The sequence below is a fragment of the Pristis pectinata genome, chromosome 5 (assembly GCF_009764475.1).
Source record: "Pristis pectinata isolate sPriPec2 chromosome 5, sPriPec2.1.pri, whole genome shotgun sequence".
NCBI lineage: Eukaryota > Metazoa > Chordata > Chondrichthyes > Rhinopristiformes > Pristidae > Pristis > Pristis pectinata.
Genome location: NC_067409.1, coordinates 101,467,419 through 101,495,323, shown reverse-complemented (window position 1 = coordinate 101,495,323; position 27,905 = coordinate 101,467,419). Strand labels below are relative to the sequence as shown.

At 39.8% G+C, this 27,905-nt stretch overlaps 1 protein-coding gene and 1 long non-coding RNA gene across 5 annotated transcripts in view; one reads left to right on the top strand and one right to left on the bottom strand.

Moving 5' to 3' along the window:
* Positions 1–5,745, top strand: part of LOC127570322 (leukocyte elastase inhibitor-like) — a 36,687-nt gene extending 30,942 nt beyond the window's left edge. For both annotated transcript variants that reach the window (XM_052015768.1, XM_052015767.1), the window contains exon 7: positions 2,167–5,745. In XM_052015768.1, the coding sequence (XP_051871728.1) occupies positions 2,167–2,607 (441 nt within the window). In that variant the 3' untranslated portion in view covers positions 2,608–5,745. The remainder of the gene's footprint in view (positions 1–2,166) is intronic.
* Positions 5,746–6,355: 610 nt separating this feature from the next.
* On the bottom strand, positions 6,356–27,093 carry LOC127570324 (uncharacterized). 3 transcript variants are annotated; one of them, XR_007956337.1, is made up of 10 exons: positions 26,536–27,093; positions 26,012–26,071; positions 25,660–25,733; positions 24,261–24,327; positions 22,710–22,802; positions 22,538–22,615; positions 12,098–12,141; positions 11,477–11,619; positions 10,433–10,569; positions 6,356–8,334 (listed from the first exon to the last, which is right to left on the bottom strand). It is a non-coding gene; the product is annotated as an uncharacterized LOC127570324 (long non-coding RNA). The 3 variants fall into 3 exon arrangements; XR_007956339.1 differs by having other exon boundaries at positions 26,922–27,093; XR_007956338.1 differs by lacking the exon at positions 25,660–25,733 and having other exon boundaries at positions 26,922–27,093.
* Between the last annotated feature and the right edge of the window lie 812 nt (positions 27,094–27,905).

Genomic DNA, 27,905 nt, shown 5'->3' with positions numbered 1-27,905 from the left:
CTAATTTAAAATTAACACTTGACCATGATAAATCGTCATTTGTGGAAGTGTGTTCTAAATTCCCACTGCCCTGCTCATTCAGTGTTTTCAAACTTCACTTCTCACTTTGTGTCTAACTTTGGAATCGTGCCTCATCGTTCCAGGCTCCTTTAATTATTTAAAATCAATCACATACCCCATTTTCTTCTCAATTTCAAAAAGAGATTGTATGTTAGGATATTGCAGGGGAACGGGGAGAACGGTGCACACATTAATTATATTTAAAATCCAACCTCTCAATGCAATCATATTCTTTGTGTATGGTCACACACATTTGGAAATTTAATCCAGGTGTGCATATATTTACAGCGTCCCCCAAGCTTGTGCAATGATATTAAATGCTTGCAGAACATAGCCTATCATCAGTTGCTCAAAACCTTTTGAAGCATTCATGGTCTGCATATAGCACTGACCACTTAAACCATGGCAGATCAACCAGAGGAATGAGAGTTAAAAGAGGCTGATCTTACTTATTCCATGCAATGAAAGCTGAGGCATCCATTTTCTTGCCTTTCTACGTCCTTTGGTCTTCACTCCCACTCTGCACTCTTTCCCCCAGTGTTGTTTGGGGTTCTGCTCACTTGTCCACCCGCCCAAACTTTCCCCTGCACCCTGTCCGATGGAATGTCCCACTCACCCACCATCTGAACGTGACCCAGCATGTTCCTTGATCCAGCTTCAACATGACCAGTGGAGAACCATCTATATATACCATTGTATTTATAGTATCTCTTTGACGTAGAACTTCTAACATGTATCACCACATTTCTGTGCTCCATGTAGAGTTTTATTTCACTGCATAATTTGTAATGGAGATCGTGTTCCTTTAGGGTCCTTTGTTCATATGAGGCATTTGTGCATAGAGGCTTCTGGACGTGTTTAGTGACATTCAGACACACAGCAGCATGTGTGTGGATGCCATTTCCACAAAATTCATCTGCGCCTGCATGGTCCACAGAGGTTGCGGGGCTCCCGTGCAGGGACAGGGCCTTCCAATAAATGTGAACTCTGCTTTGGCAAAAAATAAAGAGAAACCATGAGGATCACCCAGACCTTGGAATCCACTGGTGAGATGTGTCCTTTCATTTAAAGACCTATCACTTCCTGTGACTTCCTCAATGCTGAACCACACCAGTTCACCTCACTGCTCCATCTTGCTCCCTGTTCCTCTCCCCACAGTTCTTGACTTTTATTTTTCAAAAGAGATAATCTTCATTAACATAGTATGAAGATGGTGGAATTGTGCACCACAAGCTCAAGACAAGTTTTGGGAGGCCCCAGTCATCTTTACATTTGGACCTGCAGCTGCTGCTTTGGGTGGTGAAGAAATCAGTCAACTTTCATGATAAACTATGTCCAACTATGACTTTCAAGCCTTAGCCACTAAATTATACTGAATACAAAATATACATTTATATGTACAGAAAATAATCCTGTCTCCTTCTACTTTTTACAGTGCCTAAACAGGTGTTTACACCAGTGAGATACAAGTAGGGCATCACTTTCTAAACTGATGCACCAACATGTCTCTCCACGGAACTTTCTTGAATATCTGTTTTAAAAACCTTCCAGATATGGAAACAGAATTTAAACTCTTGTCCATGGTCTTCTTGCTTTCTGTCAAAGTTTGTGGTAACTTAATGATGGATGTGTAATACCACAGCCCCAATAAGCTGTCTGTAAATGTGGACATTATAGCAGATGATCTCATTCCAAATCCATGTCTGAGGCAAGAACTCAATTAGGTTACAAATGACAGACATTGTGATGGATGCCCTTAACCAGGGATGGGATTAGTTGGTACAGTAATGGGGCAGGGCTTGTTCAATAGAAGAGATGCCAAAGTTATAGTCAGTGCAAAGGAGATGCTTGAACAAACATTGATGGGTGAAAATAGACTATGGATGGAGGATTGAAGCACATTATCCTTAGCGGAGATTTGCAGAAGTTGGTGTGATCCAGGTGGCTTCACAAAAAATTCTGTCACAACTTTTACTCTGACACAATAAAGAAACTACTTTTCATTGCTCCAAATTGTATGGTATCAGGACAGTGAAGTTTCCTGTTTAATCAATGCAGTGCAATAAGCAACATTTTTATTCATTTGTCTGTTTTCTGTTCTGACAGCTTGAAGAGGCACTTGCAAACAACACTCTGCTCAAATGGATTAACCTGGAAAATATGATGCAAAAGAAGGTTGCTGTTCATCTGCCCAGATTTAAACTGGAAGACCAGTTTAATCTTGAAGATAAACTTTCGGCAATGGGAATGATTGATGCCTTTGATCAATTAAAGGCTAATTTCTCTGGCATATCTGAGAAAAATAATTTCTCTTTGTCAAAGGTTATTCATAAATCCTTTGTGGAAGTTAATGAAGAGGGCACTGAAGCAGCTGCAGCTACAGGAGTAACAGTGATTTGCGATTCTTATCAAATACCTCAAGAATTTGTAGCAGATCATCCCTTCCTGTTTTTCATCAAACACAACAAAACACAGAGCATTTTATTCTTTGGCCGATACAGTTCACCAATGGATGAAGCTGTGGAAATGGGGCCTCAGGCAACATGATACAGCAGGTTCAAAGCCACACACAAATAAAGCAAGAGTGGAGACAGGTCAACTTCTGATTCAGAAAGATATTTTGCATTTCACTACATTACAGGGAATTTCTCAATTACCAATTGGTGAATGGAGGCAATCTGGTATAGGGCTGATTTCATTTACCTGAGGATGATTTATTTAACACATCCTTCTCTTGCTGGTTACTCTTGTGTACTTATTGTTGTTTTTAGGAATTTGGTTTTCAACCTCACCTTCAAGGTGAGGAATAATTTTCTGCATGCTTTGTTCACAGCAGAACTCTACAAACAATTTAAAAACACAAGCAGGAACATCAGCATACTCCAAACGTTTTAAGAAGTTTTAGTTACACCTGGATGTAATTTAGATTGTGCAGCCGCATGCCACTGGGAAGCTAAACTTGCAGGAGAGATGTACAGTATACGAAGACAAATCGATTCCGTTTTGGTTTTCATCTCACCAATTTGTCTGGGGAATTTCTAAAGCATGATAACAGTTATGATCAATGTTTTGGATGTATATCTGCAAAAGAACAATGAAAAAACATTGTCTTTTCCTTTAGGGTGTCCTGAATTCACTTTAATAATGTGCCAAGTAATGTCTGCCTCCGTTATGGAAATTTAAAAGAGCAGGAGTAGGTCCTCCTACCCTGGGCTTGCTCCGTCATTCAACAATATTGTGGCTGATCATCCACTTTCTGCCTTCGCTTCATATTCCTCCAGCCTTTTAGTGTTAAGAAATAGATTCCCCTCCTTCCTGAATATATTTTAATATTTGGCTGCACAGGCTCACCATTCTCTCAGTGAAGAAATTTCTCCCAATCATCAAGATGATGATAGTAATCCTCCCAGTGTCTGGTTTACCTAGTCTTATTGGAATTGTTAGAAGTCCTCATTGAGGGGTCAGCGGTGGAAAGGGTGAGCAGCTTTAAGATCCTGGGCCCAACACATTGATGCAATTGCAAAGAAGACACACCAGTGGCTCTAATTCGTTAGGATTTTGAGAAGATTTGGACTCTTGCAAATTTCTATAGTCGTACCATGGAGAGCATTCTGACTGGTTGCATCACAGGCTGGTATGGAGGCTTCTATACACAGGATTGTAAGAGGCTGCAGACGGTTGTAGACTCAGCCAGCTCCATCACAGGCACAACTCTCCCCGCCATTGAGGACATCTTCAAGAGGCAGTGCCTCAAGAAGGCAGCATCCATCACTAAGGACCCTCACCATCCAGGACATGCCCTCTCCTTGTTACTACCATTGGGGAAGAGGTACAGGAGCTCAAAGACCCACATTCAGCTATTTAGGAACTTCTTCCCCTCACCATCAGACTTCTGAATGGTCCATGAACACTACTTTGTTATTCCTTTTTGTGCACTATTTACTTATTTTGTAATTTATAGTAATTTTATGTCTTTACACTGTACAGCTACCGCAAAACAACAAATTTCATGATATACAAATCAGTGATAATAAACCTGATTCTGACTTTTTAACTTTTTATGAGAACCCTTCTCATTCTTCTATATTCCAGTCAATATAGGCCTAACTGACCAATCTCTCCTCATATGGAAGTCTTGCGATCTCATAAACCTTTACTACATTCCCACAAGAACATCCTTCTTCATACAAGGAGACAAAAACTGCATGCAAAACTCCAGGCAGACAAGATACAGCTGCAGCAAGATATCCTTGCTCCTGTATTCTAATTCTCTTGCTACATATCATTTGTTTTTCTAACTGCTTGCTGTACCTTAACATTTGCTTTCAGCTACAAGATAAAATACTGTCCACTTTTCTAAGTGAGTGTAGCTTCATTGTTCATGAAAAGCAATACTATCCAGGGATTAAGCAGCTTGACTGATTGGTATCCCCTTCCACCACATTACACATTTATTCCTACAACTATGGGAACATCACAGCTGTACTGTCAATGGCAGCAATCTACCAAGGTTTCTTTGACTACTATCACAACAGAGGTAATTGCACAGGAGCTGAGAAGCACACTGCTGATATTTGCTGGATCAATATCATGGAATGTCCTACCAACACCTTCAGACTACGGACTTCAGCATTCCAAGGTAGTACTCCACATCACCTTCTCCTGCACCAGTGAGGAAGGGCCCAACTACATTTCCTTCATGTATTATGTCATTATCACCAAATACATATCATGCAAGAAAGTTCAATGGACAAGCCACCCAAATACCACGGCTACTAGAACAGCTTGAGGCTGGGTATTCTGTGATCACCTCCTGACATCCCCAAACCTCATCATGAAGGGAGAAATTGTGACTCATCTTTCATACTCTTGATTTGCCTGGATGGGTGCATCAGGAACTCTCAAGCTGATTAACATATTCCAGGATATGCTACTTAATTGATTGGCATCCTGTCCACTTGCAAACATACTTTCCCTCCACAAGACGCACTGTGGCTGCAGGCTCCTGTCTATGTGAAGCAATGCTGCAAGTAAGCAAAACTTCTCCTAAACACAAAGCCTCCACTATTAAGTAGGCCTTGGGCAACAGATGAAAAGGATACCATTACGGACTCAGTGAAAGTCCCTTTAAGATAGAGAGTGTGTGTGTATGTGTGTGTGGGGCATGCTTACGTCAATAGAAGATAAAGGACGTAATGACGTTGTTGAAGGAGAGAGAGAGAGAGAGAGAGAAGGGAGAGCGACACCAGCTTGCTAGTTTTCTCTATCGATGGATGAGAAACAATAACTGTGTCTGCCACTGAAATCCATGTTATGGAAGTTGGAAGTAATCCGGTGGAGTTCACTTTGTTGCTGACCTGTAGAAGGAAACAGGTATTTGTGTGTGTGGACGACCACGATTCGGATGCTTTTCGGGGTGAGGAAGTCACTACCGAGTAAACACTGGAGTGTCGTTTGGGTTCCATCGTGGAACATTTGGATTTCGTATTTACTCTCTCTCTGTTTTTCTACATCTACGTCTTATCTTCTGACAACAGTGGTTGTTGAAGAAGCCCTTGCTCATGTTTCACCTTATGGCTTGCGGAACTGAACTTTAAGAACCATTCCGGAACTGGGAGTTTTGGACTTTGCCACACACACACACACACACAAAGAGTTTAGTTTTGGGGTTAACGTTCAAGGTTTAACATTTTTGAATTCTAACATACTAACATTTTTACTTTTATTTTACGTATTATCATAAGTAGTGATTAATAAAATACTTGTTAACACTGAATCATGCTCAGTGTGTTTCTTTTGTTGCTGGTTCGTGACACTTGGGCAACAGATGAAAAGGATACCATTACCTCCAATTTGCACATCCAGGAGCCCTTACCTAATGACTCATAGTCATAACAATTAATTGGAGAGAAAAAGACCCATATCATGAAGCTCTTCAGCCTAATCCCATAACCCAAATGTGCAAGTACCTGCATTACATGGACTGCTGCAGCTTAAGAGCACTATTCACCTCATCTTCTGGCTTTGAACAATAAACACTTTGTCAGTGATGCTCATTTTACTTAAAACTGATTAATTGGGCTGCAGCCATAACAGTCCTTCCAAAGGGCTCAATTAAAAGGCCTTACTTGTTCCAATATGTTAAAGAAATATTTTCAAATTCCATTATGGAGTACAAGCAAGTTTCTATATAGCCGAGGAAACAAGTTGTACAAGTTATTTTAATTTCATCAAACATTTAAATGACATATGATTTGGCTCCAAACACAATGTTGAATAGCAAGTTCTACTTTGTTTTGATTCACTTTATTTACATATTCCTACTGCAGAAGACAGACAAATCTTCAGGGGATTGGGGCACTGCAATTAAAGGTGGAAAAAAGTATCTTTCACAAAAGGAGGCAAGTCACAAAATTATTACATTTCTAAACTTCCATTAAGAATTAAATCAGAGTTTGAATGGTTACACCAGCAATACTCCATTTGCCTATAAACATTTAAACACTGGCATACATGCAAAATAAGGTGTTACTAGTGTAAAAACTATGCTGATTGGTAAAGTTACTCCATTGGGCTGATACTCCAACCTAAATATATGCACATATTGGCACGTATTCCAGGTTGTACAGCACTTGTTCTATGTACTCACAATATATTGTGAGCAAATCATACCAGGTAACTATTCAGTGAAGGAGGAAAAAAAAATCTAAGGCTTGCTTCATAGTAAGCTTTACAATTAAATCAAAGAGGCATAAATTTTGATTTCAGTAAGTATCAGATATTATTTGAATGTAGTTAATATCAATGCACTGGTGATAATTCCCAATCCTGTTGCAGATGTGAAAGCTGTCACTTTAGCAATTGTGTTCTTTTGTGCTTGGGCTTCTGATGTTCTCTGCAAAAATTCTGTTCCCCACTCTGAAGAGTCACTGTCCAAATATGGTGGCATGCAAGTTTGGGCACCCCGGTCAAAATTTCTGTTACTGTGAATAGCTAAGCGAGTAAAAGATGACCTGATTTCCAAAAGGCATAAAGTTAAAGATGACACGTCTTTAATATTTTAAGCAAGATTACTTTTTTATTTCCATCTTTTACAGTTTCAAAATAACAAAAAAGGAAAAGGGCCCAAAGCAAAAGTTTGGGCACCCTGCATGGTCAGTACTTAGTAACACCCCCTTTGGCAACTATCACAGTTTCTAAATGCTTTCTGCAGCCAGCTAAGAGTCTTTCAATTCTTGTTTGGGGGATTTTTGCCCATTCTTCCTTGCAAAAGGCTTCTAGTTCTGTGAGATTCTTGGGTTGTCTTGCGTGCACTGTTCTTTATTCTATCCACAGATTTTTGATGATGTTTAGGTCAGGAGACTGTGAAGGCCATGGCAAAACCTTCAGCTTCTGCCTCTTGAGGTAGTCCATTGTGGATTTTGAGGTGTGCTTAGGATCATTATCCTGTTGTAGAAGCCATCCTCTTTTCATCTTCAGCTTGCCTTTTTTTTTTTTACAGACAGTGTGATGTTTGCTTCCAGAATTTGCTGGTATTTAATTGAATTCATTCTTCCCTCTATCAGAGGAATGTTCCCCATGCCACTGGCTGCAACACAAGCCCAAAGCATAATCGATCCACCCCCGTGCTTAACAGTTGGAGAGGTGTTTTTTTCATGAAATTCTGCACCCTTTTTTCTCCAAACATACCTTTGCTCATTGCAGCCAGAAAGTTCTATTTTAACTTCATCGGTCCACAGGACTTGCTTCCAAAATGCATCACGCTTGTTTAGATGTTCCTTCGCAATCTTCTGATGCTGAATTTTGTGGTGAGGATGCAGCAAAGTTTGAAGTCTTTAAAGTCTTAAAGAGCATATCCTAGTAACTATAGACCAGTGAGTCTCACATCAGTAATAGGGAAGTTACTGGAGAGGATTCTTCGGGATAGGATTTAGGAACATTTGAAAAACCATAGCATGACTCTGTGCAGGGCAAGTTGTGTCTTACTAACTTGATCGAGTTTTGAGGAAGTGACGAGGGTGATTGATGAAGGTAGAGCTGTGGATATTGTCTACGTGGATTTAGTAAGATGTTTGACAAGGTCCCTCATGGGAGGCTCATCCAGAAGATTAAGACACATGGGATCAAAGGTGAGTTTGCTGTTTGGATTCAGAATTGGCTTGTTCTCAGAAGACAGAGGGTAGTGGTCGATGATTCTAGCTGGAGGTCTGTGACTAGCGGCGTTCCGCAGGGATCTGTGCTGGGACCTCTGCTGTTTGTGATGTATATAATGACCTGGATGAAAATGTAGATGGGTGGGTAAGCAAGTTTGCAGATGATACAAAGATTGGTGGTGTTGTGGACAGCATAGCAAAGGATACAACGGGATATAGATCAGTTACAGATATGGGCAGAGAAATGGCAGATGAGTTTAACCCAGCCAAGTGTGAAGTGTTGCATCTTGGGAGATCAAATGTAAAGAGACAGTACACTGTTAATGGCAAGACCCTTAACAGTGCTGATGAGAAGAGGGATCTTGGGGTCCAAGTTCATAGCTCCCTGAAGGTGGCTACACACGTTGATCGGGGTGGTAAAGGCAGCATATGGCATGCTTGCCTTTATTAGTCAAGAGTCAGGAAGTTATGCTGCAGCTTTATAAAACTCTGGTTAGGCTGCATCTGGAGTTCAGTTCTGGTTGCCCCCATTATAGGAAGGATGTGGAGGCTTTGGAGAGGGTGCAGAAGAGGTTTACCAGGATGCTGCCTGGATTAAAGGGCATGTACTATAAGGAGAGGTTGGACAAACGTGGGTTGTTTTCTCTGGAGCGGCAGAAGCTGAGGGGAGATCTGATAGAGGTTTATAAGATTATGAGAGGCATAGAGTAGACAGCCAGTATCTTTTTCCCAGGGTTGAAATGTCTAATACCAGAGGATATGCATTTAAGGTGAGAGGGGGCAAGTTCAAAGGAAATGTGTGGGGCAAGTTTTTTTTAAACACAGAGAGTGGTGCGTACCTGGAATGCGCTGCCTGGGGTGGTAGTGGACGCATATAAGATAGGGGTGTTCAAGTGGCTCTTAGATAGTCACATGAACGTGTGGGAAATGTAAGGATATAGAAATTTAGGCAGAAGGGATTAGTTTAGTTGGGCATTTGCTCACTAATTTAGTTATATCAGCACAACATTGTGGGTCAAAGGGCCTGTTCTGTGCTGGACTGTACTGTTCTATGTTCTAAATATTCAGTTCATCACTATTTCAGAAATTCAAACTCTTATTTTGAAGAATATTGTCAAGTTTCTCATTTCAGGTTGTGGATAATCAAAGTATGTACCAAATATTTACTGATTATTGATGTAATATTCCAAACCAAATTGTATGAAAAAGCCCAATGTTAACTGTGTGAACAGGGAAACAAACCATGTCTCAATCTTTACCTGTTGTACCAGTTAAGCCTGCAAGTGGCATTGTGATACAGGTCTCACTATGAAATGTCGTACATAATGCAGCCAAAATAAGTTTAAAGGAGGGTGTGGGGAGGGGCATTAAGTTATGATAATTTCCAACCTGTATGTTCTGGTCAACAGGAGTCATTGATGAAAGATGTGGAATTCTGAGACTCACTTTCAAATATCAGCAGGGATACTTATGTGGGAAATTGAAGGGTGTTAAATTATTGCAATGAAGTTTAAAAATAAATAATTTTTCAACAAGTGGAACGTTCATTCTGTTACTAGTTTTTCTTTCTGCAAACTTACTCAAAGATTGCTTTGTTTGGCAATGAAATGTGTAAACTTATCAACAGTTCTCTTTCTGCACATGGCCATCTTCTCCCTTCCCTCCCTTCTCCATGCATTTCCTACCATTTCCTTCCTTCACCTTGTACCTCCTCCACTGCAGTTTCTCCCACTTTTTCATCGACATCTTTATTCTCTTTTCCCTATCTGGTTCCTAGCCACCTTCCAAGCACCTTACCCTCCACTTGTCCTCTCCTCTGTGATGTATGCTACTGCCCTTCTTACCCTCCATTATCTCACTTCCATCCCTTTCCATCTAACCCCACCCCTGAATCCCTGTCTCCCAGTCAGTCTCCACATTCTCATTCTTTCCCTTCATCTCTATTCCAATCCTCCGGCCTACACCTCCTTTCTCTCCACAACCACAACCACCCTTCCACTTCCCATCCCCTAACCTCCAGCTCCACCCCACTGCACCCTCCCAAAATTAGAAAATGGATGTTAGTATTTAGACATGATACTTTGCTGGAAATAGAAAATGATCCACGTCCTTGGTGGCACTGAATAAAAAAAGATGGAGAGATTGGACAGACAGGAGTATTCTTTAAGAAAAACCCAGTGTTATGAAAACAGAAGAAATACTGTTTAAATACTTCATACCCAGATTTATTCTATTAACAGCATCCGAAAACACCAGTCTGAACCATCCAGGTTCACAACAGCCAAAAGCAATGCCAGGGCCTAATGAGTTTCCACCAGAGATCCATCTCAGCTTCTGTGGTCTGAGTTTTCAATAACTGTAAAAAGATGACAGCTTATTATGAATAATCACTTGATTTTCAAAAGTAGTACATAAGGTAACATTTCCTATAATAACCACCGTTCACCTTCAATTCTGTTGGTAATAACCCTCCAGGTTCTGCTGGAAATACAAAGGCAAGCCATAGTTTTCCACACAAGGATCAACTGAGCAATAGGGCATTAAAAACTTGTCAACTCTCAGGTCCCCGAATTGTCAATTCAAGTACCAAGTGATTTGACCCAGACAAAATTTCATGGAAGCTACAATATACAATCACCTTTTAGATTAAAACAACTTTCGTTCAGGTAGCTGTAACATGCAAGTACTAAAGTGGGAACAACTCTGCTCTCTAAATTGGGAAACAAACTTCGGATATGCATTGCAATGTTACTAACAATAGCATGTCAAAACTTCTCTTCATAGTTTATATATTAAAGGCTATCTCTATGTCCTGATGGTTTATCACTTTTAAGCCCTTTAGTGCAAGGTAGCACTCTATTTCTCCTTCTAACCAGAATGCTTCTTTGCTCCCAGAGATTTGATGTTATTCTTCTTTACCCCTTTTAAAGAATAGGAGGCTGTCGAGCCTGTGACTGTGCCAGCTTATTTTGAATTATCCACTTAGTCTCATTCTGATACCTCAACACAATCTCACACTAGAACTACTGCTCCAAGCAACTGACCATCAATGCACACCTTGGGTGGAATTTCTTGCAACTGCCTTCATTCTACAGCAATAATCAATTACCTGAAGCAGCAGCAGAAAACTAGGGGGAGGAAGATACTGATTTACAGCTGGATTCAGCCTACCTGATTAAATTTAGATAGCCAATATATACTGTATATCCCTGTCCTTGATAACTCAAAAGTTAGAAGGGAAAAAAAATCTTCATTATAATTACTTTTCTAAAGTCTACCCAGATGAATAATCCTGCTGCGCTTTGAAGAACTGGAATCCCAAGTGCAGCCAGACCATCCACAATGATATGGTGTGCTTCTCTCAGGCTTCTTCAATTTGTTGGGAGATAAGTTTTGCTTATCCATTCTGCACAAACAAAAGTTCACATGTCGACATAAATTTTCAAAAGGCAAATACAAGTTTTAGAAATTTATTTTACATACACCTATCAGCAATTAGCTGACTCAGAATACATTGAATAGGCCCCGGACATCAATGAAAACTGGCTAGTTGATTAAGAGCAGAATGAATTTCTTTGTTCCTTGTATGCAAACTCCAACACCTATCCCACACATGGCAAAATCCTTAAAGAGGAAGGACAATAAAAAATTGGATTAAATTATGCACAAAGCAAATTGCTTAAATGATTGTAGAACTATATTGTCTAAATCAGAGTGATATGTTAAATTAGCTAAATTCTATGAATCTCTTCCCTGCTAAAACTGCCATTTAAAGAACTGTTTTCAAGAAGAGATGGAATAATTTATTAGAATCTCCGTATCGATCATAATGCAACACATTAATAAACAATAAATAACTACTATAAATATAAAAGGCAACCTACCTTACTAAATCCCCACATTGTGTATCCTATCTGGATCTGATGCACTGTGAATATGTACAGAAATTATCATTCAGAAATAGTTTATTGAAAAGGTGCAGTATGAATCTGTTAAAGAAAATTTATAACAAAAGATTAAATACATATAAGTGGTGGTTTAGATCTTCACACGCAGAGAGAGTGGTGAACCTGTGGAATTCTCCACCTCAGAAGGCAGTGGAGGCCAAGTCATTATACATATTTAAGGACGAGGTTCAGTCATCGAGTATATTCAAGACAGATCTCAATAGATTCCTGGATGTTAAGGGAATCAAGGTATATGGGGTTAGTTCAGCAAAGTGTTTTGGAGGTAAAAGTTCAGCCATTATCTTAATGAACAGTGGTGAAGATGTAGGAGGCTAAGTTGCCTAACTCTTCTTTCATGTTTATTGTTTTGTGATCTAATTTTGAAACTTGCTGATATCATAGAGCAAGAAAGAACACTAGTTGATTTAACAAGACAGCAAGGAAGCTGGTGACATGGGCGGAAAAGATGGAATGTGTAAGATAGGCAATTTTGAAGGAAAAGCAATGGGAGTTTACACTCAATGTAAGGATGTAGATTAACAGAGAATCTGTGGTCAAATGCAAAACGCTGGGGTGGGGTAGACTAAATGATGAAATAATTTTCTTTTAGATTTCAAAAATAAAAGGACACCAAGTACAATAAAGGTGACTGATTATGCCTTTGAGGGCAGTTTTGAGCATTCCAATACAGAGAGTTCATTGAAGCCATAAATTACAATATATTATCAACTCATCAAGCAAGGAATAAGCTACTAGTTATGAGGACTGACCATAGATTCCCATAAGAACAGAAGCCAAAGGAGGGTTCAACAAATGTATTGAGTGTGCTTATGGAGTCCATAGCATTGATTTAAAATAATTACTTCAGAGGAAGGGAAGTGGATAGGAATATGTTCTTTGTATGTTTGGTTTCAAGAGTAGAGGATGCTTTATTATAGAAAGTATTAACAACTTTTGAGGAAACCTGAATATTTGATGCAGAGGTCTGGAGAAAATGCAAGGCAGTGGAACTATTTCACTGGATCAGTGATCATGATAGACGACTTGGGTTAGACATGTCATAAGGCAAGAAACCATCTAGAGTAAAAATCTTTCAATACTGATATTTTGTATTTGGACTTCCAGAATGCATCTGACAAGGTGCTGAAAATGGTTTGTCAGCAAAATCAAAGACCATGGGGCATAGTTTCAAAATTGGTCTGGGATGGAATAGTAGTGAAGAAATGTTTCTTCCAAACGGGAGGGAGGTATATTGTTTACAGAGACCAATGTTTTCTCAATATGTATTAATAATTTGAAACAAATATACAAAGCTCAATTTCAAAATCTATGCATGGCACACAGTAAACAGTAACAGGACAATAACACTCCTCTAAAACAGACAGGCTTGTAGAATAGGCAGCCACATGGCAACTGAAATTTCAAGTCCAGATGGGTGAAATTATACATTTTGGTTGGAAGAACTTGGAGAAGCAATGTAATCTAAAGGATTAAATTTCAAAGTGGGTGCCAGAACAGAGTTGGGGGCATATACAAATCTTTGAAGGTAGGTGGACAAGCCAAGTAAGCAGTTTAAAAGACATACAACATCTTTAACAGAGTACAAAAGCAAAGTCATGTTGCATGTATGTATAAAAATATTTGTTCAGCCACAATTGAAGTATTATGTTCAATCCTAAGCACTTCATTTTGGGAATTACCAAAAAACCTTGTAGGGTGCAGAGAAAACACTTTCAATGATCCCAGGGACATGAATAAATTAGAGATAAAAAGGGTAAATGCTGGAAACACTCAGCAGGTCAGTCAGCATTTGTGCAGAGAAGCAGAGTTCATATTTGAGATCAAAAAACCTTTTGCCAGAACTTCATCAGAACTAGAGAAGCTGGGGTTCTTCTCTTCAGTGGAGATAAGCTTAAGTGAAAATTTAATACAAGTGCTTAAAGTCAAAAAGGGTCAAGAGAAAGTAAATTAAGAGTAACCAGTTTCAATTGGCAGAAGGGGTGAGAGGCAGAGGGCACTTATTTCAAGTGACGGGCAGCAGTTTCAAAAGTGACTGAAATAAGGAAAAACTTCTTAAATAACAGTTACACTACACTACATCTTGTCTTTCACTAGCCATTCTTGAAACCAGAGCTAATTATTGCAAGCATGGGTTGCACTTCAAAGTGAAAGATGCTTCCTTATCAATTAGGGCCCAGGAAATAATTGTTTTTTTTAAAACCTAACTCATTTATATTTAGGTGCTTTCTAGATTGGTATCCTGAAAATCTACAAAACTCAAAACTAGCTGGGGCACTGATTGTACAATTTACTTTACAAGAAATAAGATCACAAATAGGCTGCAAAAACGTGTTTCTAATTTCTTAAATGACATAATTACAGCTGTGGATCATCTCTAGAGTCCGTATGGGTGGAATTAAGGAACAAGAAAGGAGCAGTTACTCGGAGTATTCTATAGGCCCCCCCCCCGGTAGCAGTAGAGATATAGAGGAGCAGATTGGCAGGCAGTGTTTGGAAAGAAGCAGAAATAACAGGGTTGTTATAATGGGAGACTTCAACTTCCCAAATATAGACTGGAACCTGCTTAGTGCCAAAGGTTTAGATGGGACGGAATGTGTTAAATGTGTCCAGGAGGGATTCCTGACGCAGTATGTTGACAGGCCGACTAGAGGGAATGCCATGTTAGATCTAGTTTTAGGAAATGAACTGGGACAGGTGAAGGATCTATTGGTGGGTGTGCATTTGGGGGACAGTGACCATTGCTCCATAACCTTTAAAATTGTCATGGACAGGGACAGGTGCAGAGAGGACAAGAGGTTTTTCAATTGGGGAAGGGCGAACTACGAGGCTATAAGGAGAGAACTTGGGAGTGTAAATTGGGATGTCCTTTTTGAAGGAAAATGTACCATGGAGATGTGGTCGATGTTCAGGGATCTTATGCAGGATGTTAGGGATAAATATGTCCCGGTGAGGCAGAGAAGGAATGGCAGGGTGACGGAACCGTGGGTGACGAGAGAGGTGGAATGACTTGTTAGGGAGAAGAAGGTAGCATACGTGAGGTATAAGCAGCAAGGTTCAGACAGGGCCCATGAGGAATATAGGGTAGCAAGGAAGGAACTTAAGAAAGGGCTGAGGAGAGCTAGAAGGGGACATGAAAAGGCTTTGGCTAGTTGGGTTAAGGAAAATCCCAGGGCCTTTTTCAAGTACGTGAAGGGCAGGAGGATGGCTAGGGTAAAGGTAGGTCTGATTAAGGACAAAGGTGGGAGAATTTGCCTGGAGGCGGCGGAAGTGGGAGAAGTTCTCAATGAGTACTTCTCTTCGGTATTCACCAGGGAAAGGGGTTTTGATGATGCGGAAGGGAGTGCTGGTAGGGGTAATGTTCTCGAGGTTGCAGATATCAAGAGAGAGGATGTGTTGAAGTTGTTAAATAATATTAAGACAGATAAATCTCCGGGGCCTGACGGGATTTTCCCCAGGCTGCTTCGAGAGGCTAGGGAGGAGATTGTTGAACCGCTGGTAAGGATCTTTGAGTCCTCGTTGTCCACGGGGGTGGTGCCGGAGGATTGCGAATGTTGTCCCCTTGTTCAAAAAAGGTAATAGGGATAGGCCAGGGAATTATAGACCGGTGAGTCTCACGTCTGTGGTGGGTAAGCTGTTAGAAAGGATTCTAAGGGATAGGATTTATGAACACCTTGAGAATCATGGACTGATTAGGGACAGCCAGCATGGCTTTGTGAAGGGAAGATCTTGCCTCACAAGCCTGATAGAGTTCTTTGAGGAGGTGACCAGGAAGATTGATGAGGGCAGTGCGGTGGATGTGGTTTACATGGATTTTAGTAAGGCATTTGATAAGGTTCCTCATGGTAGGCTTCTTCAGAAGGTCAGAGGCCAAGGGATCCAAGGAAGTTTGGCTGTGTGGATTAGAAATTGGCTTGCATGTAGAAAGCAGAGGGTTGTGGTGGAAGGAGTGCCCTCGGATTGGAAGGCAGTGACTAGTGGTGTCCCTCAGGGATCGGTTCTGGGACCTCTACTTTTTGTGATATTTATAGATGACTTAGATGAGGGGGTGGAGGGCTGGGTTAGTAAGTTTGCAGACGACACTAAGATAGGCGGTGTTGTGGATAGTGTGGAGGGCTGTCGGAGCTTACAGAGGGATATTGATAGGATGCAGGGCTGGGCTGACAAGTGGCAGATGGAGTTCAATCCGGAGAAGTGTGAGGTGGTACACTTTGGAAGGACAAACTCCAGGGCAGAGTACTGGGTGAATGGCAAGGTACTTGGCAGTGTGGGGGAGCAGAGGGATCTGGGGGTTCATATTCACAGTTCGTTGAAAGTTGCCTCACAGGTGGAAAGAGCAGGTAAGAAGACCAATGGGATGTTGGCTTTCATAAGTCGCGGGATTGAGTTTAAGAGCCGCGAGGTGATGATGCAGCTTTACAAAACTCTAGTTAGGTCACACTTAGAGTACGGTGTTCAGTTCTGGTCGCCTCATTATAGGAAGGATGTGGAAGCATTGGAGAGGGTGCAGAGGAGATTTACCAGGATGCTGCCTGGATTGGAGAGTATTGAATATGAGGAGAGGCTTAAGGTGCTAGGGCTTTATTCACTGGAAAGGAGGAGGATGAGAGGAGACATGATAGAGGTATATAAAATACTGAGAGGAATAGATAGAGTAGACAGTCAGCGCCTCCTTCCCAGGGCACCAATGCTCAAGACGAGAGGTCATGGCTTTAAGGTTATGGGTGGGAGGTTCAGGGGAGATGTCAGAGGGAGGTTTTTCACCCAGAGAGTGGTTGGTGCATGGAATGCACTGCCTGGGGTGGTGGTGGAGGCAGATACATTGGACAGGTTCAAGAGCTTGTTGGATGGGCATATGGAGGAGTGTGGGATGGGGGGATATGCGGGAGGAAGGGGTTAGGTAGTGTGAGGGTGGTTTGATGGACGGCACAACATGGTGGGCCGAAGGGCCTGTTTTGTGCTGTATGGTTCTATAATCTGTGTGTAAACTAATCTGTTCCGAAGTTGAAGAAAACACTCTGCTGGCAATATGATTGGAATACTTCAAGTAGAGTCAAGAAACCAAAGCTCAGGAGAGACTTAAACTCCTGCTCCTTATTGTTATGCAGTTGATTCTGCTGGAAACTGTAGACATTAGGTGCAAGATTGGATTAGTTTTGGTTGCTTCACAATTGCTCGAACTACTGATCATCTAGGTTCACGTGACAAACTGGACACGTTGTTAGGTGCTATTGATGCCTGTAAAAACTTGGCCAAGGAAAAAGAAAAGTTGTAAACAAGAAAAAATATAAGCACTTTGTCCAATGATCTAAAGATTTGAGCTACTTTATCCACTAATGTAGGTGTTAATATTCAGAACATTTTTATATATTCCATAGGTCAGACTAGTAAAATGCCATTTAGAATATGCCCAACATTCACTAGAATCAAATCATCTACAAACATGACTTTGTCAGACCTTGGCATTATTCATCAGTAACCTTACAATTTTGGAGTTTTACCTTCAAGATCTAAATCAGGTTTTTCTTGGTCTCTTTCTATTTACAATGTATTAATTTAATTGGTAAATTGGTTTATTATTGTCACATATACCGAGGTACAGTGGAAAAACTTTGTTTTGCATGCCATCTATACAGATCATTTCATTACAACAGTACATTGTGATACAACAGTACAAGGGAAAACAATCACAGAATGCAGAATAAAGTGTTATAGTTACAGAGAAAGTGTGGTGCAGGTAGACAATAAGGTGCAAAGCCATAACAAGATAGATTGAAAAGTCAAGAGTCCATATCATTGTACAAGGTTCAATAGTCTTATAATAGCAGGATAGAAACTGTCCTTGAGCCTGGTGGTACATGCTTTCAAGTTTTTGTATCTTCTACCCAATGGGAGGAGGGAGAAGAGAGAATGTCTGGGCTGGGTGGGGTCTTTGATTATGTTGGCTGCTTTACTGAGGCTGCAATAAGTGCAGACAAAGTCCGCGGAGGGGCAGCTGGTTTCTGTGATGTGCCGAGCTGTGTCCACAACTCTCTGTAGCTTGCAGCCACAGGCAGAGCAGTTGCTATACCAAGCCATGATGCATCTGGATAGGATGCTTTCTATGGTGCATCAATAAAAATTGGTGAGGGTCAAAGGGGTCATGCCAAATTTCATTCGCTTCCTGAGGAAGTAGAGGCCCTGGTGAGCTTTCTTGGCCATGGCGTCTATGTAGTTGGATAAGGAGAGGCTATTGGTGATGATCACTCCAAGGAACTTGAAGCTCTCAACCCTCTTGACCTCAGCACCGTTAATGTAAACAGGAGTGTGGCCAGTACAATATCACCCTTGAAATTGAAAAAAAATGCTTGAATTTTACATTCAGCATTGAGAAGAGTTAAGGAAGACTGCTTTAACTCATGTTGAAAAACAGGAATTTCCGACATGACAATCATTTACTCAACCATGAATGATTGACACAAGTTGCTTACTGTGATGAACACTTCTAACATATTCCTGCAGTTTATTACCTTGTGTTAATTTCCTATTTATTCCAACTTTCAATTAATGTTTGGAAAGAAAAATTCTAAAGCAAATACTGTAAGTTGAATGAAAATATAATGAACCTTGCTTCTTGTCTGACTGAATATTTTTAATATTCCTTTAATTACTTCCATTGAACACATGGCAGCCATTGTTCATCTTTTACACTTAAGGAAGTGGAAACACAAAATTATCTCTGACCAGAAGAGCCCAAGGTCCTTTGAAATTTTAAGCAGTCTATGCAACCAAATCATATTCAAAATTGCTATTGGCAAAATTAAAATCAACCTAAGTTAGTATTTAGTTGTTTTTAATTTACCAGATAATAACATCTCTTTTTTTAACTATAAAATTGAACAAACTACAGAGTAATAAAGGGATAAAATAATCTACTTTGATGAATATCATTATGTGAGGTTGGTACTGGAACAAATGAAAACAAGACTTTCAAAAGTAAGCATTGCATATTATTTAAACAAGGTTTTAAAAACTCTATGAAAAAAAATTAGCTTGGTTATAGACATGTATTTTTTTTACATACTAATAAAAGTAGAAATGTGCACAGCTTGTACCCAGAAACACAGCATGAAGGTATGGAATTTGATTCATATCTGCACAATCAGATTCTCCAGATATTTTCAAGGAAAAGCAGCAAAACAAGCAGGTAACTCAACCAAAGATCAAGAGGCATTTACGAAAATCATTAGTAAATTACTGGAAGATTGATATCCTCTTCTTGGTAAGTAGAAATGAAAGGAAAGAAAGATGGATAGATTTTCCTTTATGTTTCAAATGATAAACACACTGTGGATTCTGATGAAAATAATGGTCTAATCAAGAAAAGTCAAACAGAAAGGTTAGAGAGAAAAAAAACTTATTGTTTTGAAAAGTTGCAGGCAGTAGTAAAACACCTGACAAGAATATAACAAGTCCTTACTATCTGCTGACATGCAACCCACAGATTCACACACTCTTAAGGTTGCGCTGTATATTACTGAGAACATTGGTAAATGTGGCACATTCCACCACAGCTGTCTCCTCTGGTGTTGTGAATCCCATTTACTGAGAGATAGATTGCATTTGGTGTCTTGTGCTCACAAGTAATGAGATATCAATAGGCAGTGTGTGCCCAGAGCAAGGGTTAGGGTTGTGGCCAGTGCTGGGAACATCAAGGGTCGGGAAGACAGGTAGATTTGCACTGAAACCAGGACCCACAGTGAGAGCAGCATTTGAATGGGAACACGGAGGGTGGGAACACGGGTGGGTTTGCAGCCAGAGCCAGGACCTGAAGTGCTTAAAACATACAAGCCAACACTTAAAAAAAATAACATTTACATAGAAGTTGGAGGAGTTGCCTGCTATATCCATTGCAGCCTTGGTGTCTTTGCCAACAGCCTTAGTAGTATCCATGTATTTTTGTTAAAGTCAATGCTCCTATCCCTTGTGAATAATGAGGACTTGGTATACAGAACGAAGAATGAAAAATAAAACCATAATGAACTGCCTGCACATTGCCAGACAGAAATATCAACAATAAAGTGAGGCACCTGGATTGCTGAGAGCAGTTTTGGTCTCCATACCAAAAATGATATACTTGCGATAGATGGCATGTAATGAAGATTCATCGGACAGGTTGCTGGAATGGTGGGAGTGTCACGTGATGAGGGATTGGGTCAATTAGGCCTGTACAGAGTTTAGAATGAGAGGAGATCTAATTAAAACGCAAAATTTTGACAGGGCCCAAAAAGCTGTACATGGGGAGAATGTTTCCCGTCTAGAAACAGAGGTCACACTCTCAGGAAATGGGTTAAGATATTTTGGACTGAAGGACTGAGATGGGGAAAAATTTCGTGACTTAGAGGGTGGTGAACTTCAGAAATTTTCTACCATTGAAGGCAATGGAGGCCAAGCTACTGAATATGTTTAACAAGGAGATGGATTGATTTCTTGACAAAAGGCAACAAGGAGTGTGGAAAGCAAGTGGGAATAGGCAAAGTCAATGGCAGAAAATGTGAATAAGCTATTAACATAAAGGATCAGTCATAACCATGTTGAATGGCAGAGTAGACTTGAAGGGGCAAATTGCCTACTCTTTCTCCTATTTTTCTACGTTTCTGATAAGAGACAATATAGGGATAATGGTAACATGGTCACAAAGGAGATGGTGTTAGCTGTTAAAAAAAAAATGCAGACTAATTTATTAATAAGTAAAAGGGTTATTTGGAGCTTACAAAAGCAAGCAGCAAGAAAAAAAGTGGAGATGATGTGAAATGGTAACAATAGAATCACAATGGTGCTGTGTTTCACCTATCCTAAAACACTGTCAAGAGATGGCAGCATGTGGATGAAAGCAAATTTTAACAGCGAACAAAACTCCATTCTGATCCAATAATGTGAGAATACCAACAGGGGAAAGCACAGCCAGGCAGGGTAGTGGGAAATAAACTGGAACAGTCCAGGAAAACAAAGTATCTGAAGCATTTGCAGAAATATGAGGGAATGTAGATAACAAAGAACAAAGTAATACTCTGGGGGAATAAAAACAAAACAATTATGTTGGAATGAGAATGGAGATAAAGGGAAACAACTTTAACAAAAATAATGGCCAGATTTTACAGAGAGCAGTAAAGCAACACTGCTCCCCACTGATCTCAAAGAACCTTGGCCACAGAGATCCTGACAATTTCTGCAGCATGGATTTCACCTTTCCTCACACTGGCTGCAATGAGGCCTCAGCTCTGGGGATTCTCTGGCATCCAGCAGCAGCCTTGGCTGGTTAGCACACCAGGTAACAATCATACTGTGAGAATTCTCCAGACAGCAAACCAGAAAATAAAAAAATGCACAATTTTTACTGAGGTTCTTGAAAGGATTCACAGAATACAAACTAAAGAGTAGAATGTATGTGCAAGATTAAGATGGAGTTAAAATATGAAACAAACTTAAAAAAATTAAATTTCATGGAATGTTGAATAATTTGTTTGAGGAAATGGCAATCCATGATGAAAACTGCTAAGGTCAGAAAGTTTTTTTTAGATTATATACAAATCTACCCGGAAAGCCTCATTTAAACAAAATGCAATGTTAAATAACTTATTTAGAGGTTTTGTTTCTAAACAGTAAAAATAGTTTAAAAATTATTTGAAGTTCTCATCAGTTCACTAACTTCTGTTCTGAAAACAGTACATCCTTTGGAGAAGAAGGGAATCACTTGCAGGGTTTATTAGATTGTAAAATGTAACTGTACTGCAGCAGATACTATAGAAGATGCTGTCTGATTATCAACATAATGACGAGTACCACAGCGTCAGTGGTATTCTCCCTGCTCAGTTTGAGCCATAGGGAAATAAAAGCTAGAACAATTAGCAGTATTTAAATACACAGTTGATAAGAATTCAGGTGAAATATGCTCTACTAAAAAAGGTAAGAATAAATTGGCTGGAAGAAATAACAAGGCAAGGATTAAAATGAAACATAAAAAAGGGACAAGAATAATGAAAAGTGAGATTACTGAGCTTGGTAAGATTGCTTCCAGCACTAAATAGTTGGTTGTGTCAGATAAGTGAATCATTTATCTTACCATGGACTTTAAATGACAAATTCAACACACTTAAATGGTCAAGAAGTAGTCTTCTATTCTAGTAATTCTTTAAAATTATGATTTTCTCTGTAGTGTGTAATAAAACTTAATTGATACAGTTTAAGATATCAAAGATATCATTAGCAATAATTAGTCAATTCCTGAAGACCATATCATACTACTTCAAAGTACCTCTGTTACAAAAAGAAGTTACTAACATAATAGTACAACTGGGTCTAAAACACAGCAGAGCATACCTTTTCCTTTGCATGCTGTATTGCTGCTTCAAGTTTTTCCACTGTTAGCTGAAAGGGTAAACCTTCACCTTCTAATATCTAGAAATGAATATTAAAAAAAATCTTAGCCTTCCCATAAACAGTATTGTCAATGAAAATGGTAACAAAGGGAAACCTATCATTCACACCTTACCCTCCAAATGAACATGTACAGCTTGGACTTCCCCATAAAGCCACATATCAGGATTCACACCACCAAAATATGGAGTTGGAATCAGGTAGCCATCTTTAAGAAAAAAGAAAACAAGTTTAATTGGATTTTAAAAAGAACAAGTGTAATAATACAAAATATAATGGGTATACTACCTCCAGGGTCATACAAGACCATGGAAAGTGCAGCAAAAAATGGAACAACATCCATTCCTAACTATAATCTGAGAAGAGCCGAATAAATAAACTTTAATATTAGTAATTGTTATTTTTTAAAAAAAGCAATGATCAATGATGCATCTTTAATATGAGCTACATCTTTTTCAGTAACTTAAAATTGATTTCTGTAACTTAAAAATGAGAAAAGGCTGCCAGCTAGGTCAAGTTCCCAGACAGTGATGGAACCAGCAAAAAAAAATTCTTCAAGTAAAACACTGAACTTTCATTAATTTTTTTAATATATATATATACACACACATACCTTGGGAGAGGTTGGACAGGCTAGGACTTCATTCATCAGAGCGTAGGAAGCTAAGTGGTAATCTTACAGAGGTGTATAAAATCATGAGGGGCATAAATAGGGTGAATGCACTCTTCTCCCCCACCCCCCACCCCACACCCCCCCACCATTTAAAAATATGGCAAGTGTCTCTAGGTGTTTGGGGAAAAAAAAACATCTCAAGCTATCAAATTCTACAGGACATTAGAAGAATGTCCTATCAGTGGAAAAAAAACTCAGTTAAAAAAAAGTGCAAGCACCTGTAGCAAGTGGAAAGATTTGGTTTATGTGATGTCTGCTGGGATTGAGAAAAATGTATTCTTCTATTGACCAAAATACTGTGAGGTAGTTAATAGTTTATTTATTTGAGCTCTCAAAATGCATTTTGCTGCACATTACATCAGCTTGCAAATTAATGACAGCACCCTTCTAAATGGCACACTTTTTGATATACCTAAACATAACCTATTAACCAATCTGAGCAATGAAGTCCCAGGCTTTAACCTTTGAAGGAAAACCTGAACATTACTCAACCATTTAAGACCAAACAGAAAAGATGTGGCCGCTTGCTTCACAGGTGGAACAGTTCTAATTGTCACTGTGGCCACTAAAGTCAGACAATCACAAACAGAACTTCTCTCCCACATTATCTATTTCTGGTTGCATCATAACCATTCACACTGCCTCAACTGAAGCTGTTGAACAAATTGATTCTCCAGACACAAGAAATATATATGGAAATAAGTTACTACCAACCTAAGGAAACATCCTTTGTTTTTGTGGATAGATACTAGGGTAAAATTTGTAAATTCTTAATAAAGATTTATAAACTGGCACTTTGGAATACAAGATGTTAAACTATAAAAAGCTTCATTGCACTTCAACTGCATCAATTCCATTCACTTCCTTATTTCACCAAAAAGTATTCTATATTAGAAAGATATTTTCAGACCCAATTACCCAACCCCAAATAAAAGCACAACATAAAAGGATAACTTAGTAGAAAAGGTAAAAACAAACATTGACAATTCTTACCTCTGAATTCAGTACTTGTGGTGCTCTGGCATACTCAGTAAGAAATTTTGCAATTTCTTCTCTGAAACTAAAGCACACGGTTAATGTAGAAAAGAACTGACAACTCTGATTCATATTTCAGTAAATATACAATTCCTCAAACCAAAGTGGAAAAAAAGTAATTTCAGCTGTATTTGAACTAAGTCTAAAGTAGCAAATATCTTAGCTTAAGTATCAATAATCAATTACATTGAATGCAATTTGTATGTAGGGTATACTATGTTGATCTTCAAATATCCAGCACTTGGATCTCAGACTAAACCAGGCACGTACATTATTAAATGCTTCACAACTTTATATGCTTGTTGTAAAATACATGGAGTTATTACCAGATTTCCTATTCAGCTAGATCTGTAATATACTAAACAAAATGTAAAATTGCATTAATTTTAACTGCCTGAATCCTGGTTAAAAATGACACCCTACAGAACATAAATTGTATAACAAACCATATTTCACTGCTTCAGTTTTAGTGTTGTAAAAAACGTCAAGCAATCAACAAGTTTAGCCAATTCCATAACCAGTACCTATACTTCCAGTATATTTAAATTTCAAGAGCTATTCAAGTCCTTAAGTGAACCAAGATGATAAATCGGTTCTGAACAAGTACAAGGACCAATTGCTGAAACAGAATAAGAGCACAAACATAGCAAAAGCCATATAAAAATCATAGTAGTGGCTCAGAACCCACAAAAACTTACAATCTATGGGTTTTCTATATTGAAGTATCACAAAGCATTTTTTGTTATAAAAGGGACATCTTTATTTTAAACTTTAAATTCAGTTGAAGTAAATGAAAAGAGAAAAAATTCTGACTCAAACAAAATTCATTAGAAAATAAAAAGCAAAAAAGGTACAGATGCTGGAAATCTGAAATTTAAACAAAAAAATGCTGAAAATACTCAGGAGGTCAGACAGCACCTGTGAGAATTTCTCTGTCCACAGATGCTACCTGACCTGCTGAGTATCACCAGCATGTTCTGTTTTTATAAAAGTGTCTTAGGAAGTACACTGTAAAGTACGATCAAACTAAGTCCAGCACTGGCTGTACATGATTTTCAGAAAATATACTGTGTCATCAAGATGAAGGAGAGAGGGGAGGAAGGGATGGAATAAATCATTTTTAACTTCATCACTTGTGTGGTAACATGATAGAGTTGATTGCCCAACCATGATAGAATCAATCCAATGATTTACTCCACTGAAATCAACAGATTAGGATTTGAACTTCTTCCACAAGGAGCATGTGAAACATTCCTCCAGGTTGTTGTTTGGCCAAAGTTGAAAATTACCCATGTTTATTAATGCACAACAGTTTGTTTTCCCTTTAAAATTGTCGCAAATCACTAATTATACTTACCTCCCAATGCCTTGAACACAGGAATATTGTAACAAGTGAGGTGCAATATTCTTTCCACCAATACGTCTGTTGAACTTCAGCGAGGGATTTAAAAAATATTGCATTTACACACATGTATCAGACATTAAAAGTCTGAAGTCTTTAAAACCATTTAATAATGAAACAAACAAATTATGTGCTACAGATTTATAAAATGAAAACAATTTCAATTTTGATGAGGGGGGTTAACAAGTCAAATTAAACTCATATACAACCAAATGGATACGACTTACGTAAGAGCTATGTCTAAAAATATTCCGATTTACAACTTCTAATACCTGGAAGGTTACATTACAGTCGATTACATACTTACCCACTCTTCTATTAAGTCAAAACAAAGTTTGTTCTGCCTAGTTCCCAAATTCAGGACACCCTAAAGGAAAAGACAATTTTTTTCCATTGTTCTTTTGCAGATATACATACAAAACATTAATCATAACTGTTATCATGCTTTAGAAATTCCTCAAATTGTCTGGTTAGATGAAAATTAAAACAGACTCGATTTTTCTTAGTGTACATCTCTCCTGCAAGTTTAGCTTCCCAGTGGCATGCAGCTGTACAATCTAAATTAGATCCAGATGTAACTAAAATTTACTAAAATATTTGGAGAATGCTGATGTTCCTTCTTGCGTTGTTAAATTGTCTGTAGAACTCTGCTGTCAACTCTTAATCTAAGTACAAGTGAGCTTCAAATGGGACCAACATTTTTCAGCAATTTATTGCATGAATATAATTAATTTTCTCACATCAAAGGACTCTAAATAGGTGTGCAGCAGCATTTGACCTATTTGAAAAGGTTAAAGTAGGATTCGTTATAATGATATTGGTGAAACATACAACCATACTGAAAACATCATTGCAGTTCTAATAAATATGCATCTTGGACATTCCTGTTATGTGATTATATTCTTTTCTAAAGTACATAGAAACACGGTGGGTCTGGGGGTGAGGGAGGGGTCCGGGTGATGGGGTTCCGGGGGAGGGGGAGGGGGGGAGGGGGAGGGGAGCGGAGGTGGGAGAGGGGAGGTGGTAGGGAGAGGCAGGAGGGGGGAGGAAGGGAGGGAGGGAGGGAGGAGGGGGGAGGCTCCTCCCCCTGCGGACCGCGCTCCCTCCGCAGCTCTGCCCTGCCAAAGGATGACCCCGACGAAGGAAGGTGCGTCGCCGCTCCAAGGACACGACTTCACTTCCCTGAGGGTTGCTGCACTCATCGCACGGGCCCTGACCGTAGATGTGGAAGCCCTGACTCAGGATGCTCTGCAGACCGCCGATCCGCTGCCCCCGGACGGACAGGTCACCCTCAACCGCCATCCCCACACTCCCGCGGACCACCGGTCGTCGACGCGCGTTCATTCGCGACCAATGAAATTGTGGCTTTCTTCCTTTCCCTCTGCCCTTCTCCAGTCATCGATACCCCGCGCCGGATTGGTTGCTCGCTGGTGTGACGTCCAATGGGATTGCGCCCTACCTGTGTGTGTTGCAAACTTCGTTGTGAATTTCACAGAGGCTCCGATGGGAAATGTGATGCTCCATGGAATTCCACTGCGGCATGTAAAACTCGCTGCTGCTATGTACTTTATATTTGTTGACACCAGAAACCACAGACTCTGGAATCTGGAGCAAAAAAATAGACGCTGAAGGAACTCAGCAGGTCGGGCAGCATCAAAGATTTCCCTTCCAGATGCTGCCGGACCCGCCAATTTCAAAAATGAACTTTTCAGTCAACGTTTCGGGTCGAGACCCTTCATTTGGAATGAAAGAGGGGAGAGAGCCAGTATGAAAAGGTGAAGGGAAAGGGCAAGCGATAGGTGGATCCAGGTGAGGGAGGGTGATAGGCAGATGGAGGACGGGAGAGTGGAAATAGCGACAGAAGGTGGGAGGCGATAGTTGGAGGTGACAAAGGGCTGAAGATGATGGAATCTGGTAGGAGAGGAAGGTGAAACATGAAATCAAGTGATAAGGTGATAGAGGTGGAGAGGGCAGATAGAAACAGTGGGGTAGGGGAATCAGTGTGAGGAGCGTGTGGGTGATGGGCAGATGGAGTGGTTGGAGGTGGGAAAAGAAGCAGAAACACCTCCTCCCTCACCACCATTCGTGGTTAAGGGAGGGACAGGACTGGCAACTTAATGTTCTGGGGTACGGGTGCTTTAGGTGGGATAGAGGCAGAGGCAAGAGAGGAGGGGTATTAAGGGGACTGTCACAGCTGTATT